The following is a 15825-nucleotide window of genomic DNA, read 5'->3' as shown; positions in this document are numbered from 1 at the left end:
CGTCTCTCTAATTATATACGTCCCATGCCTTATTTTAACCGAAATAATGTCAAATAAATCGTAACCGCTGACGAATCACGAAAGAGAAAAATGTAAGTTGTCATGTAAAAAAATAATAGCATAAATATATGCATATTGATAATGATACTGGCCCTCACGCTATCTCTCCCAACTGGCACGACTCTAGTGTGTATTAGCGTATATATATATATACATACACATAAATATATATATATTATATATTAATATACTATACATTGTATTTTTTCCCATATCATTATGATTTATAGTTTTTCCTATTATTTTCTTACGAATCAAATGAAATTTCGTTCTCTCCTTTTGAGTGTCTCGAAAAAAAAAACGATTAGAAAAGGACACACGCTCCAATATATCAGTTTCTGCTCTTTCATTTCTGCAGAACGGTTTGTTCGTTCGATATTTTGTACACGTGCAAGGCAAAATCGAAATCATAGTTCTGTCATTGTTTTTGCTGCTGGCTATTTTTTTAGAATTATTGTGTTTGGCTCTGACGGAGACGAAGCCAGACGATGCGGATGATGTATGATTCCTACTTTTTCGATGACGAAGCATCAACGGGAGGGAAAATTCGAGGAGGCTAAATTGCTTCTGAGCGCTCGGTGTCTCTTTTCAATTGTCGAAGAAGAATACCGAATCGTAAATTTCGATCTCGCAGGAACTTCGGAAATAACGACAAACTTGTTTTTTTTTTTTTTTTGCCGACCTTCGTTGGAACGGAGCAGAAAACGTTGCGTTACAATTGTCTTGTTGTTTTTTGTCAAACATTCGGAGCAAAGGAATGCGAGACAGCTGGCTGAATCGACGTGAATTTAGAATACTTGTTTTTCACAGTTTGTTAAAGTTTGTAGTGAAAGAAAAAAGTTTGCATCGTCAAAGTGGCTGGTCTTCGAAAGGGCAACTTTTCCCTTGTATTTCCATTCCGTTAGCTCTGTACAAACGATTTTTAAAAAAGTGGATAAAAAGGAGCCCGTAAAAAAGTGAGCAGTTGTAGCGAGGGGCGAGGAGAGAATAGTGGAACGAGGAAGAAAAAAGTTGTATAAAAATGAATGAGCGTGTAGCAACCCTGCGATGCTTTCAAGGAGGGGATGTACCAGGGAAAAGCTTATTATTACTCGCCGCGCCCTCGAACCATTTTATTTTGTCATATACATACATTCTATTCTTCTTTTTAACGAATCTCTGAACGCTGTCTCGTGGCATTTACCCCAAGCGTTGGCTGGCCAACCCCGAGCTGGGAATTTTCATCCTTCTTTGTTCTCGTAGCTGAAAACAAAACTGATAAAACAAAATTAAAAAACATTTGTCAATTGTACGGAATACGCCATGTAATCGAGTGTATACACGTAGAACGAGTGCATACCGAGTTCCGCTTGCGTAGACTACAAATAAACCCTGTCCGAGCCCCCACCCCTCTCAACATAAACGGTTAAAGGACTTGCGCAGATCCTTCAAATAGTAAAGTATAATGAGAGAGAAACAAACTCCAAGACGATTTACGAAGATTGGTGACGATCATCAGCGCTTCTTATTAATGTTTAATTGCTTTTTTTCCGGTGCGCGGTACAAGATTTTCTTTAACATTAATAGAAATCTGTTGGAGTCACGTTCGTTTCAAACTGGCCTAATGAGCAGTGAATTTCTTTTAAAGAACCGTGGACGTAGGAAATACATGGACGGAGCCTTATTGGTCGAGGGGGGAAGCCCCGAAGGGAATGAAAGTCTATTTCCACGGATACGACATAGATGGCGGCGGCGATGTATATTTTCACGGCGAAATCTTATGGCGGGGATAAAAACAGTTTTAAATAAATTTAACCTCCAACGAATTATGACACGCAAATAAATATCTAATCTCCAATCGATTATAAGACACAAATCATTATTTTTCGTAATTGAGATATTTACAATAGTGAGTTAAGAGAAATGTTAGCCGGTATTTTGTCTGAAGTAACGGGATAGTTTTGTTAAAGTCACGCCGCCCACCGTGACGATAGACATGATTTGACTGATTAAGGAGGGTGGATAGCGACGATACAATGTTGCCATGCTAAACCATGTTAAATACATTAAAAATTTCAAAATGATAAGAATTTAATAAAATTTGGTGAACACATTCGTTAGTGCCAAATTTGACAGTGCACATTTTTAAAGATTTTTCCTTTGTACAGTTATCGAGTAATTGATCACTAAAGTTCACGTGTATAAGCATAGCGTTTATATTCCGAGCATAAGAAAATTTTGAAAAAAATTGTGTCTTCGCACTTGACGTTGAAGAACATTATCACCAAATTTCATCAATTTCTTATCATTTTGACGAATGTAGCCACCCTCCTTAAAAAAAGGCTCCGTCAGCCGATTTTTGCCATCGTCCTGCGTAGGCTGACAGAGCCTTTTTTAATCGATCAAACTGTCTCAAAGAATTTCCATTTCGCAAATTCCACGCGAGGTTAGTCGACTGATCCATACGCTTAAACACATGTCTAAATTTGACAAACCATGGTGGCTGCTCCATCTTTTCTCCTTGCCCCTGAGGCTTCACCCCCCTCGTCCAAAAGGCTACTTAAGGCTCCGTCCGTGCATTTCCTACGTCCATGGAAAAAAAACAGTCAAACGATACTTGAAAGGAGGTGGAAAAGAAGTTCTGATTCTCGGATATATTGGCTCGAGCATTTTCTTACTTTTCACATTTATATTTATCCAAACTACGATCCCTTTTTTTCAAAACTTTTTTCTCTCCAATTCCCTCAACATTTTCATTCTGTTTCGCTTCTCTTCTCTGCCTCTTTATCATCGATGTCTGTAGATGTGTTCGCATTCTCCGATCATCGCTCTCTTACTTACAACGTCCTTTATTATTGTATGCTCGAAGCTTCGTGGGAATATTGTTGAATAGTGATTCGTGTAGAAGATTGAGACAAAGCTGTTACCATTTTTAACCTCGATCGCTTCGCATGCATACTCGTTACTGTATTCGTAGTCTACATCGTTTTTTTCGTACATATACTCGACCTGTACAATTACGTCGGAAGGCAGTTTTATAAATCGTTTACGTGCCCAACGCATCAACATTTTTTCATTATTTTTATATTAATTCTCAATTTTATAGACATTTTTTCAAAAATTTTTTCAACTCTAAATCGTAAAGAATCCTGATAATTGATTTCGCGATTGGATTGTGTCAGAGGATGCGTCCTAAGCGTGAAAGCAAGTTTCTGTCATCTTGAAAAATGCCTTTTTCGCAAATATCTCGGAATCTTTCAGAGTGTTAAATTCGATAAGAAAATAGTGGAAAGCTTTTTCTCTGTATTCCTAAAAACTATTGAGATACTTTCCAAAAAATTTGCTCTTTCCGATCGACTATATCTCGAAAAATATTAACAATAGAGAAAAAACGTTTCAAATGAAAAGTTTCCGAGACATTTGCAAAAAAGCGTTTATTATCAGAATTTTTTTCGGAGCGAATGTCTAAAAATCTTGGACTACTAAACGTAGAGAAAATGGAGTCACGATTGAACAATGTTTTTATCGTTCTTAATGCATACTTGAAATTTCATCTTAATTCAGGTATAAACTCGACTTTTTTTATCGTCCTGATATTTTTTATTAAAAATTCGAATCGCAAATCTCCTTATTTTGAGACTTTAGAGCGTTGGAATTTTTCAGAATTTCAATATATCGAGATTTTCCATTTTTTATTAAATTTATTACAACGACGAAGAAAAGCTTTGAGGAAAATAAAAGATTTCGAGGCCCCGGGCGTTTGAAACAGTGTCAAATTCTTGGGAAAAGAGCACACGTTACTATTATTATTTTTTATCGTATTGTTATTTCATTTTATTAATTTCATTATTAATTTTCTTTTATTATAAATGATACGAAGTTTTTGGCATATCCTCATTATTCGGGATTTCGAAATCTAAGAACGTCAGAGGCTGCCACACCTCCTCGTGAAGTTGTTTTCATTCAAGAAAATCGTTTCTACTTGATTTCGAATAAATTTAATGGAAATGATTTTCCAAACGTTATCGCACTGCCCGAAAACTCGTTCAAACTGCCTGCTACATACATGCATATCGTGTAATTATCAAATGTTTATTAATATTTTGTAGTTTAATACCCGCAAATATAATTTTTTTTCTCGATATAAGCTCGACTGAAAAAGTTGCAGATTTGCAAAAGGGAAAACACGACGTGGGTGAAGACTTCGATGTCTCATTGCGTGGCATTCGAGTTCTTGGGATTTCTCTGCATTCCTCGATCTTTACGATCGCGTATCTTTTCAGCCATTCTATATGGAAGCTCTTATTTACGTGAGAAAAATTCACTCGAGCAGTGCGAACTTCCTCTGCGGACATTTTTCGCTCTTGCAGATTCTCATACACGCCTTTTTTTAATGGAAAATAAAAATATCCCGATCTCCGAGGAGAAGCTTTATTTGTAAAATTTATCCGCGGGCGTTTCATCGCGTCCTACGTCAATGAGAAAAATATTATTGACATCTTGGCTTCGCCCGCGATCGACCTTCGATGTTCCGTCGCCCACGTCCTGTTTTTCAATAAAACCGTGCACTTTTCATATTGAATATTCAGGCGATAATTGATCGATGAATTTTCATAATGATCGATTAAAAATGACTCCAGTGATCAATTGACTTTTCGATCTACGCTTTTGTATATTAAATCGAGATGAATAGTCTCCGAAAAAAAACGATTCCTTTGACTTTTTACGTGCTCGAATTTATCGCAACTTTGAGAAACTTGATTAACTATTTTTGTCTTGTTGAGTGCTTAGCGGATATTCCAGAATGATTATTTTCAATTGATCGATTTAACCGAGCTAACGAAACACTTTTAGGAGCAAATGACGAAGCAAGTGAGCGGAAGAGTACAAATTCAAGTTTGGTACGAGGCTGATAGACGCGAGCTCGTTGTCTCTCTTTTAGCGGCCGATGAACTTTGCACTCGCGATGATACCGGGCTTCCGCCTCAAGCCTTTGCCAAACTCGTTCTTCTGCCACCCTGGTAAGTCGCCGATTAATCGATTTCGTATTTTAAAAATCACGATTTTGGCGCACTCACGATTCAATGCTCGTTTCAATAATAAAGTGTTGAGCGAATAAACAAAATATGCTTCGTATCGACAATTGCAGCGGTGATCAGAGCACTCTTCAAACTGATGTGTCAAAGTCGACGCAAAACCCGATATGGAACGCTAATTTAACCTTCCCGGGAATATCCGGTGAAGATTTGTTGGATCGTACGATTGACGTAACACTTTGGGACTGTTTACCGGATGGTGACACAACCTACCTCGGCGAATGTTCAGTCGATTTGCAGAATGCTTTTGAGACTGATCGAGCAGTTTGGTAAACACTCCATTCATCATTTACAAATAATCATTTTATAAGGGGTGGGGATAAAATGTTAGAATGACTCAAATTTCGAACAGCTAAAATCTCGAGTTTATGAACTTCGAGTGATAATAAATATGGAGACAGATCGATTCCACTAGAGCTTTGAATGTCGAAAATAAATAAAGTGGAAAGTTTAAGGCTCGAAGCACGTTTACATCGAAAATGGAACGTAACAAGCATGGAACGACGAGTAAAATATTGTTTTTCGGAAAATTTGACTATCACTCTTTCGATTCATAAATTACTACGATCAGCAATACTGTCAATATTCACAATTTCGAAAATATAATAACGAAAGACTAAATATTACTGAGGTTGAAATACTCAAACGCCAAAAAGTCGAACGGTCAAAACGTTAGAAAGTCGAAAATGCGACGGAGCTCAAAATACACGCGTCTCACTCACTCATTTGCTCAGACTGATGATCTCCAATTTAAAAGATTGGCATTTTGACATTCGCCTTTTCGAGCCATCGCTATTCCGCATATCCAACTTTTATAGCCTCGAAAAATTCACTTTCGATTTTTTTCTACTCTAAAATTGTCGTCTGTTCGTAAAACAATTAGTCTCCATTTTGAATTGGAAAATCTGAACTTTTTACATACGTAAAGCCTGTTAAAATTGCATTCGAAATGCAACCTATCGAAATATAGATTTTCGAGCAAATACGAATTCAAAGAAGGAATATTCGATTGAACGCGTAGTAATCTGCTAAATTATCGATCGGAAATAATAATTACGAATTACTTATTTTCCTCCAATCTGAAATTACAATTTTTAAAATATCGAAATATCGACCGTTATATAATTTGCTTATGTGACATATTGAACTCTACTCATTAGAAGCACCAATGAAATTATCAGTGCCAACGAATCTTATTAATTTCACATTTTTGACGAACTTTTAGACAGAGAATCCAAAAAACTCGTCGCACTCAGAAATTGTATTATTTTTCCTTCACCGCGGAATGCCCAACTTTTTGTCAGAACATTGCGTCCGTCCACACCTCTTCGAGATCGATCGGTCTCTGAATAATTCCATAATTCACTCGTAATTAGGACAATCCCCAGTAAAAATACGTTTGAAATAACAATTTTTCCATTTTTCATAAAAAAAAAAAAAAACAAAAACAAAAAACAAAAAAGTTTCAAGAAAATCGACGATGAATGATCGAACGAAAAAAAATATGGTAACAGGTATCGTTTGGAAGATCCACGCGGTTTGCGTTCAGGAAAATCGCCATTCTGTTCGCCTCGGGGCTCCATATCGACCGAGCTAGCGCAGAGACTTTTGCGACGCACGGAAATACGTGAGAGAAGTTACAGCGATGATACCCCGAGCGACAGTGGAAGTCCGGAGCCGTATTATCTCCATCCGGATCACGCTTGGCAAGCTAATTCAAGACGAGGCTCTAGTCAGTCCGAGCAACTTGAGATCGAACCGTACGAACTGAGCAAGGATTATAGCAGATCATTACCCGGTAGCCGGAGAAGCAGTTTCCAAAGTCAAGGAGGCACCGATAGCAAAAGTAATTTCGTATTATATTAACTCCATCAACGTGTTATATATCTTTCTTATTACTTTCTTATAATTACCATACTCGCTGGCAGAGGAAATTTCACGGAGAAAACGATCGTTTTATTTAATCTCCAAAACCGCGAAGAATATTGTTGAGTGGCCCACATTTTTTATTGGATATCAACAGAGTGAGGGAAACGACAAAATGGAACTCATTAACGCGACAAACGCGTTTGCTGGTTGATCCACTTTAAAGTGCTGGCACGCGATAATGAATCTTGCTCATTGGATCGAAAATATCGTGGAATCGATTAACGAACTTCGATTGATTATCGCACTCAATTTTCAACAGTATATATTATTTTGGATTTCCATGTTTTTAATGAGTTTTTAAGGTAACGGGAGAGAATTATAAGATTTTTCATTCTCGTAGTAGAAACAGATCTGTTCTCGCGATCGAAAGAATTTTCCACCTCAATTTTGCCAACATTCTGAAAAGCTATTAAAACCTTTCAGTCACAGTGGGACCGCTACACTTCCACACCACAAAAAAAATATCTCAAAGCTCAACATTGCACCAATTCCACGGAAAAGAAGTATTTGAGGGTTTTCGGAGTCGCTGATTACAAATCTGGTATTATAGATTCGAAAATTAAAAATGGCAGATCCAATATGGCGGACGTGGAATTCCAAAAAAAAAAAAAATAGAACAAAACAAAACAAACGAAAGTTATAAGCGAGAGACACGAATATGTCGTCGAAAAATTTGAGCCTTGTGGCACGAAATAAATTTTTCAAAGCACAAGTTTCGATAATTTTCTACATTTTTTCATCCACAACGTGGATTCGGTTTTTTGGATTTAGGAATTATGATATTCTAACTTCAGATCATTGGACTACGACCCCGAAGAACCCCCAAAGAACAAGTTTCGCGTTGGCCTATCACAGTTTGTCAATTTTTTTCAATTTTTCGATCCGCCCTCTTGAATTTGCGATCTTGTATTTAGAAATTATAAAGTTCTGACTGAAGAATTTCAAGTGACTAAACTCAGGTCAAAATATTGAATAGAAAGATATATAAAACTTGACGTCCACCATGTGGGATCCACCATTTTGAATGTTCAACGCCTAATGTCGGATTCATAATCAGCGACCCCGAAAACCTCTGAATGCAAAATTTTCGAACAATTAGTGAGTATTTGGAATTTCGCGTCTACCATATTGGATGTGCCATTTCGAATTCTCAAAATCTGATCTTACATTCGTGATCAGCGACACCAAAAACCTCTGGTTAGCAAATTTCATGAAAATTAATGCAGATGAAAAATGCATTAAGGAGGGTAGATCGCGACGATACAATGTTGCCATGCTAAACCATGTTAAAATGAAATGAAAAAAATGAAAAACCAAAAAAATGAAACAAGTCTCATTTTGTTCGTCAACTGGTCCTCTATGAATCCACCATGTACTTGTTTTTTTAACTTTATCGTTTCACTGTTGCAGCTAATCGTTCATTAAGTGAAAAAACTTTTTCATTCATAATTTCTCTCAGGAATGAGTTTAAAGGAAAATCTACGTGGTGAATTCGTAGAGGATCAGTTGAGGAACAAAATGTGACCTGGTGCAATGAAATCGGTTAAAAAATACAGATGATTCTTTGAAAAATACCAGTGAAAATGTGTCGTCATGGAAATTTGCATCTATCAGTTGACAGTTTTGCAAAACTATCATTTTAAATATCTTTTCACGTTAATAAAATATGCTTGAATACATATCTACTAACAATAAGCTTGATCGGTACGTTGAACTTGGTCTAAAGGCGTTTTGAAAATTTAGCACTCATTTGACTAGCATGCAGTACAGGAGTTGCCTTAATGCTCAATTATTGGATAACCACGTGGTAAAAAAATTTGAAAAAAAAGGTATTTCTATACCAGATGCCAAATTTTATCACCAAATTTGATGAAATTCTGATTATTTTCATTTCGTGATCCACCCTCCTTAATTACCTCTCCTGTTTGCACACAGGAGAGGTCGTGGACGACGGAGTCGCATATATAGACTCTGTCCGCGGTGTTCGACGATTCTCGATCAATCCAAGCCGCTAGCGATTCGATTTTAAATGCGATTGCTGCCAACATCTATCGAATATGTTCAGAGGATTGCGATGAAAGAGAGTGACCTTTCGGTCAATGCAGTTTATCGGGTGATTCCATTGCGAGAATTCGATACTAAAAACTCGACCGATGAGATATTTCCCCAGCGTTTATAATCGCTGAGACAACAGTCCCAATAAAAAAGAGCAAACCAACGAAACAGAAAAATGTATCTTACCGATAAAACTTATATTTTTATTAAAACACCCAACCCCATTAATTGCAGGAGGAAGTATGGGAGAAACGGACATGTCCGTGGCTTATTACAACCGCGATCGTCGGAGGAGTTCTTGCACAAGGCAGCTCCGTGACCACGACGAAATAATGAGATCGTTGAAGGCAGCAGCGGCGAAAGGGGAGCTCGGAAGAACGATGAGCCTGTCGAACGACAAGAGGCGTGGGAGCCGTGAGTTCTTTTTTTCCATAATTATTGCCAGAACGTGACGAGGGAAAGAACGAAAAATGAGGAAAGAAAACAAAGCCCGAAAAAAAAAAAAAAAAAAAAAACAAACATTTCGATCCACTAAATTGAATAATTTCCTAATGAAATTCAAAACTCAACGCAATTACGGCAAAGTCGTCACAAGAAATACCTCAGCTTGTTCGAACCACGACATTTCATGCTTCTCGTCTTGCCCTCGTCGCTCGATTTCACTGAACAATCGACAAAGGATTTTTATCGATGCTGACACGAGCCATTGTTTCACGTCTCTCTCTCTCTCTCTCTCTCTTTCTTTATCTCTTAATCGTTCGCATTGTTCCTTTCTGTCACTGTGTGTCTTACCCTCTTTCACTTGGCCTATATATGATTACATACATATACATATTTATTTAATATATAAATATATATAAACATAAATGTTATGAAAAATTGCACATATAATGTCACCTGCGTGTGTGTGTGTCTTTCTCAACCACGATAATTCGTCTGTTCACAATGACGTCATAACGAATATACTGTATAAAAACAAGTATCCATTTGCGAATGCTCATCGACGTCGTCTTCGTCTCCCGCGTGTGTGCCATCGATCCTCCAACCACGAGTACGTGTCATCTGTGCTACAAATGTTTTCTCTGTGCGCATTGCTTACATCTCACTGCGACACGAGGCATTTCGCATGAAACTTTTGCTCCTTGATTCCGAAACGAAATAAATCGCTACGCGAACGTATTTTTTCCCGGAGTCGTGTCTAACAAAAGTCACAGGTTTTGTGCTCCTTTCGATTCTCTCTCCCCTCTCTCTCTCTCTCTTCGTACCGGGGAAAAATGAAGTTTCTTTCTATTTTTCATCGCGGTAGAAGTTCTCGGCAACTGTGAACGTTGCAGCGCAACAGGCTGATTAAATTTTGTCCAATTAACGACCTACTTTCCGACCGAAATTCATGCTCGAGCCTCAAGGCCTCAAGGCCCCGTTTTCGATCATACGATCGAGCGAAATTTGAAAGGTTTCCAAGTATTGTTGAGTTTTTATACACATTTTCGAAATGATGCTGAGTTTTTGAGTTTTAGAGCGAAAGGTTCATGGGAAATGCGCCATACATAGAAAAATCCACATCCCCGCCTATGTCACTCGAAATCCATGTGTCTCTGTCGTACAACCCTACGAAAATAGAGTATCATGCACCCCGGAATATGCGTACACGTGTATGTATATGTGCATGCATATATATATACATGTATCCACACGACTCACCATCCAGTATATAGACTCGGGTGGACATATTTGCACATAAGCAGACTCGAACAATCGCCACGATTAATTAAATGCGAGATGGAATTAGCACGAAAATTCTCCCTGTGAGAGAATCTCTGGACCTCGTTCTCCCGGGCACCGAATACCTTCGAATTTCACAAAACGTTCCTACTAAATTATCGAAATATTAAGGCACTTTGTTATTCTTGGTATCGGCACTTTGACAATGGTATTTGATTGGCCGGTAAATGAATTAGATTTTGGGGCATTCGTTAAATTTCGCTGGAGATTTTAAATTCGTTATCTGACATTTATATCGGCGTAATACTCGGAGCGGGTCGTTTCCGAAGACTTTTTTTCTTTCCCTTCTCTTTTTTTTTCTTAACTATGCAGATTTTTGAATGAATTCGATCAATCGAATTGAAAAGCGGGCTCTTTGACATTGATTTTTCGTGACATTTCATCGCGCACTCAAGCCTCATTAATTCCCGTACACGCACATTCACGTACGTACACGCAGCCTTCACACGTTGCTCTTTCAATTCGCCCTTTTCACGTCGTCATCAAGCGCTTTGACCGAGCGAACGAATCATCCTGTGTCGTCGTCCTTGACCTCGGGAGTTATTATTTCTTTGTATTATTGTTCTTGTCATTACGTTCGTAACGTTTTATCCATTATACTTTGGCCCTTTTTCCAGTTTCATTTTTTGTCAAAAGGTATGTTTTTATGTATTTGAGTTAACGAAAAGCGAACAATGAATTCGAAGTGTGAACGAAAAATCCTTTCAACAGTAATGAGAATTCAATGTTGGAAGCCTCTTCCAACAGGGTATTTTACACCATGCAATGAAAAATATAAAAATGCACGCTTATGACAGATTTCGTAAAAAGTAAACGAAAAATGTCAATATTTATTCATAAAAATTCAATTTTTATTTTGTAACTCAATTTTGAAAATCGTCCTTTTTCATCTGTCTTTCAAATATCTAAAACGCCATTAGCCGTACTGGATTCCAGTGTGACGTCACTCCGATACTGAACAATCAAGATTTTTATCGCGCGCTCTGTGTTATTTTGAAATTTTACAAATTACTATTATCACTTTTGTGGAATTTTATCATTTATTTTATTAAAATCGTATAATGGAAGGCGGTTTTGTGAAAGCGTTGAGGCACAAGACATCAATGATTAACATTATAGGGCATCATTTCCAAAAATCTCGTTCCTTGGTTTTTCGCGCAGTCGTATTGTTTACTGACGGAGTGACGTCACGAACCGAAACAGCACGGCGGCTAGCGTTTCCGCGGGAAAATTCAAAACCATAAATAAAAAATAGTTTTCAGAAGACTTTTCGGTCTTATAAAATAAAAATGTAAATTCTACTGGTTCATTACGATCTGAGGATGAATTTAAAGGAGTTTTCAAAAAAAAGGTGTAATACCCTGTTGGCAGCATGAATTTTTCGATACTCGAATGTCGCAATTGTCCGAAAGATAATGAAAATTAATCGGCACAATTTTAATTTATTTATCGGAAAACTCCCATTCGCGTTCACAAATATTCGTAAGTCTCATTTGAGTGTCGCTGAAGCCACTGTGCGAGCCATATTACTCACAAAAGCTGTCTATGCCGTGCGTGTTTTGCCAATTGATATGATTATTGACCAACGACATTTCTATCTATTTACATGGTACCAGTATTTTTGAAGAGTGTACACAACACGAAATAACATTGAAAAACAGGAAGAAGAAACTCTTCATTTGCTTGTGTGACCTGTCCTGCCTGACAGTTATATTTTCACTACACAACACCGTCACACCCACACTCAGCGTATAATATGTTTTACTTTATAATTAACCTGCTGATATACATAACTTTGCTATGTGATCGCGTTATCCGGATGCAATTTGTGAAATTACTATCTCGAGCCTAAAGTACGCCCACGTTTGGACGCCACTCTGACGTTGTTAGAAAATTTGTGCTGCGCCAATTCCGATTAATACTTCAAACCTCGAGCGACTAAAAATCTCATTTGTTCCATCGATTTGTTGGGAGAGACACGAACAAATTTTGACAAACGTTTTTTCAGTGCTAAGGTTTTAAAGTATTTTCGGATCGTTCCAGCTCAAGTATTGATGAAGAGAGAGAGAAAAAAAAAACAAAACAAAACAAAAACAAAAGAAAGCTGATTATTGTGAGAAATGAAGAAATTGAAAGAAGCTGCGAGCAGCACGCACCGTCTCGAGCGGTCTCGGCGTCAGGCTGACGTCTGGCCAAGCGTGGACTTTTCCACTCAGCGTCGTCTGCTCTAAACATTTCTCTCTGTATCTCTCCTCCCTCCCTCACTGTCTCTGTATATCTTTGTCTGTTACATATCCATGTGCTAAAGATATTGCGCACACACACACACACACACACACACACACACACATACGTAAACTGGAACAAAATTTGAGACTTGATGAATAATCAGAAAAAAAAACAACGAGAGAGGTAAAAGGAACAACAATATACCATACTAATTGTGCAAAGGCTGAATCAGTGGTAGATGTGACGTGAAACAAAATGAAATATAATGTTACTCGAGTTATCACACGGGTCCAATAAGCCAAACAAGCGCTCATGGGAGCATAACCGTTCGTGGATTTTATTCTTTTTCGGATCCTCGATCTCTCCCCTTTGTACGAACAACACGACGATTATCACGGAAACTTTTTCGTCGTGATATACAAATGAATAACAAATCGAACAAACGAAAAACGAATATTTCGTCACGATGTTGTTCGCTCGGTCGAAACGCTATTAAATATCGATCGATGACCTTCACCACCACCACCACCACCACCACCACCACGACATCAAAACCTCAGTACGAAATCTCGGGGCAACGGTTACCCGAGTCAACCAAGCAGAGTGCATAGTCCCAACAGTTACTGTGTGCCAGTGCGAGCCTGTTTCTCCGAGGACCGCTAATCCGGCCTCCTTCCCGCTACCGCACTCCGCACCATCCCGATTATAAACAAGCAAGGCAAACTGTGTGTCGTCCAACGAATCAGGGCTACGGTAAGAATTTATACTCTTAAACTCTCTTTGTCACGCTCACTCCGTTCTCTCTCTCTCTCTCTCTCTCTTTCTGCTTCGCTTTTTATTAATTTCCGTTTTTACTTAACATCGACGCTTATTCTTGACTGCATTTCGAAGCAATTTTCACGTTCGGCGAAAATCGTGGTTGCTCTCGAAAGCCTCGGGAATCTGAGCGAAGTCGATGTACGAAAAAAGTACGAATTGCGAGGCGACTCGTATTCACGGTGATCAAAGTGTGTTCCATCGTAATTTGACGAAATGAATTCCTGACGAATTGCTCGAATATTTCAAAAATTGCTTCCGTTTTTTCTTTCATATGCGAATTTTTCTTTGAGAATTATCCGAAAAAGTGGAACAATCGATTTGTCGAGAAACCAATACGAATTTTGCAATTTAAAACGCATCGTCGAATGAGCAGTCGATGATATTTTATTCATATTTTATTTATTACGATGAGATTATACAACGTCATAAGGATTGATGTGGCATTGGTAAATCGTGGCGCTGATTAATTAACACTCCTAAGTAAAAGTAAATTATTTTTGTAGTACTCGTATAAAACTAATTTGATTCGTTTCAGCTGACAAACGCCACTACGATGTTGCAATTATTTCGGTCTATATGAATTTAAAAAATATATATTTTGTCAAAGTACATTGAATCGTAAATTGTCAAGTTGTTTTGCCTATTTATGTAGGAAATAGTGTATCTTTACCCCTAAGAGGCTTACCCGTAGATACGTTGATTGCAACCAGTTGCTAAACCGCAGTCTCGTGACACATTTTAGGTAAGAGTCTATGAAAAAAATGTGCAGCTCGATCAACAATTTTTTAAATTTTTTCTTACCACGTTACTCTTCGAGGTGGTCGTCGAACGAAATTCTCTCGTTGCCTTCTTTATTTCATACTACAAATATTATCGTTCAGCTGTTTTGTGGGAGTCCGACGTCCCAGCACTGTTGCTCCTCGTTTTTATCATCCTCTATAAAACTCGAGTAAATGTTTCACAGCGAAGGATAACGGAACTTGAATCTACAAGCGTGGATCTCTCGGTAATTCAATTTCAATGATCTCTTCCAATTCGACCGATAGCGCATTTCGCTTATTTCGAAGTAACGTTTTTCTTCAGCCTCGAAAAGCCTAATTCGCCTGTTAATATTTCACGAAAAGCTCGTCTTATTTTATCCTCTACTCTCTGTGCTCCTCCCTAATTCCATTCTTTCTTGGCCTTTCATTCAATTTACGGGCTCTCGGTCTTTCCTCGGTCTCCCCTCTCTCCTCCACCTTTTTCCTTCAATTTCACATTTAAACTATTTTACTTTCAACGCGACGGACAAAACCTCCATTTCGTTAGTCCGCTAAATCTTTTTTCCTCTCTTTGATGTCACGAGGAGAAGAAAAATAGTCGAATGAGACGCATTTCCCGAGCCTCCAACATGCTGTTTTGCAACGCACTCTTTCGCGCGTGTCCAGTTTTCCTGGAAAAACTTCTCAATTATTTCATTCGACGACCGAAGAGAACCATTTTTTGTCTCGTAAAGTTGTGACGAGCTCTCATAACTAGTACATAATTATTCATTCCGTAGATTGTAAAGTAGCTCTTTCAACCTCTTTTGGCATTTTGGGACTCGTACATCGTCAGTAAAGTAGAAAGCTTCGACAATATTTGTGTGCTTTTTCTGTCTTTCTTTCATAGGTTGTGTGCTAATTTGTGGAAGCTCTCAGCTGGTGTGTTCTAATGCTAGTTTATTAAAACGATGAATAAACCAACTTAGCCTCGAATAAACATTCAATGTCGTAACGAATATTTCATCAGCATGAAGATAAAAATAACAATTAAGTAGAAAAATAGTTAATTTCAATCAAATACACTTTTAGATAGATTTATTTTACGATCCATTGATCGCGATAGGACTGTTGAC

The 15825-nt window shown here is 38.0% G+C and overlaps 1 protein-coding gene across 8 annotated transcripts in view; it reads left to right on the top strand.

The window, feature by feature from the left end:
* Nucleotides 1-15825, top strand: part of Fife (regulating synaptic membrane exocytosis protein fife) — a 162596-nt gene that overhangs the window by 133344 nt on the left and 13427 nt on the right. For 6 of the 8 annotated variants that reach the window (XM_043427871.1, XM_043427874.1, XM_043427873.1 and 3 more), the window contains exons 16-19: nucleotides 4894-5060; nucleotides 5189-5404; nucleotides 6650-6981; nucleotides 9354-9533. In XM_043427871.1, coding sequence (XP_043283806.1) covers nucleotides 4894-5060; nucleotides 5189-5404; nucleotides 6650-6981; nucleotides 9354-9533 — 895 coding nt within the window. Of the gene's footprint in view, nucleotides 1-4893; nucleotides 5061-5188; nucleotides 5405-6649; nucleotides 6982-9353; nucleotides 9534-13741; nucleotides 13884-15825 lie in introns of all 8 variants that reach the window. The other 2 variants (XR_006261948.1, XM_043427876.1) reach the window with 2 other exon arrangements.

Source organism: Venturia canescens, chromosome 9 (assembly GCF_019457755.1).
Source record: "Venturia canescens isolate UGA chromosome 9, ASM1945775v1, whole genome shotgun sequence".
Lineage (NCBI taxonomy): Eukaryota > Metazoa > Arthropoda > Insecta > Hymenoptera > Ichneumonidae > Venturia > Venturia canescens.
Note: the sequence above shows the minus strand (reverse complement) of the source record. Positions and strands in the feature narration are given on the sequence as shown.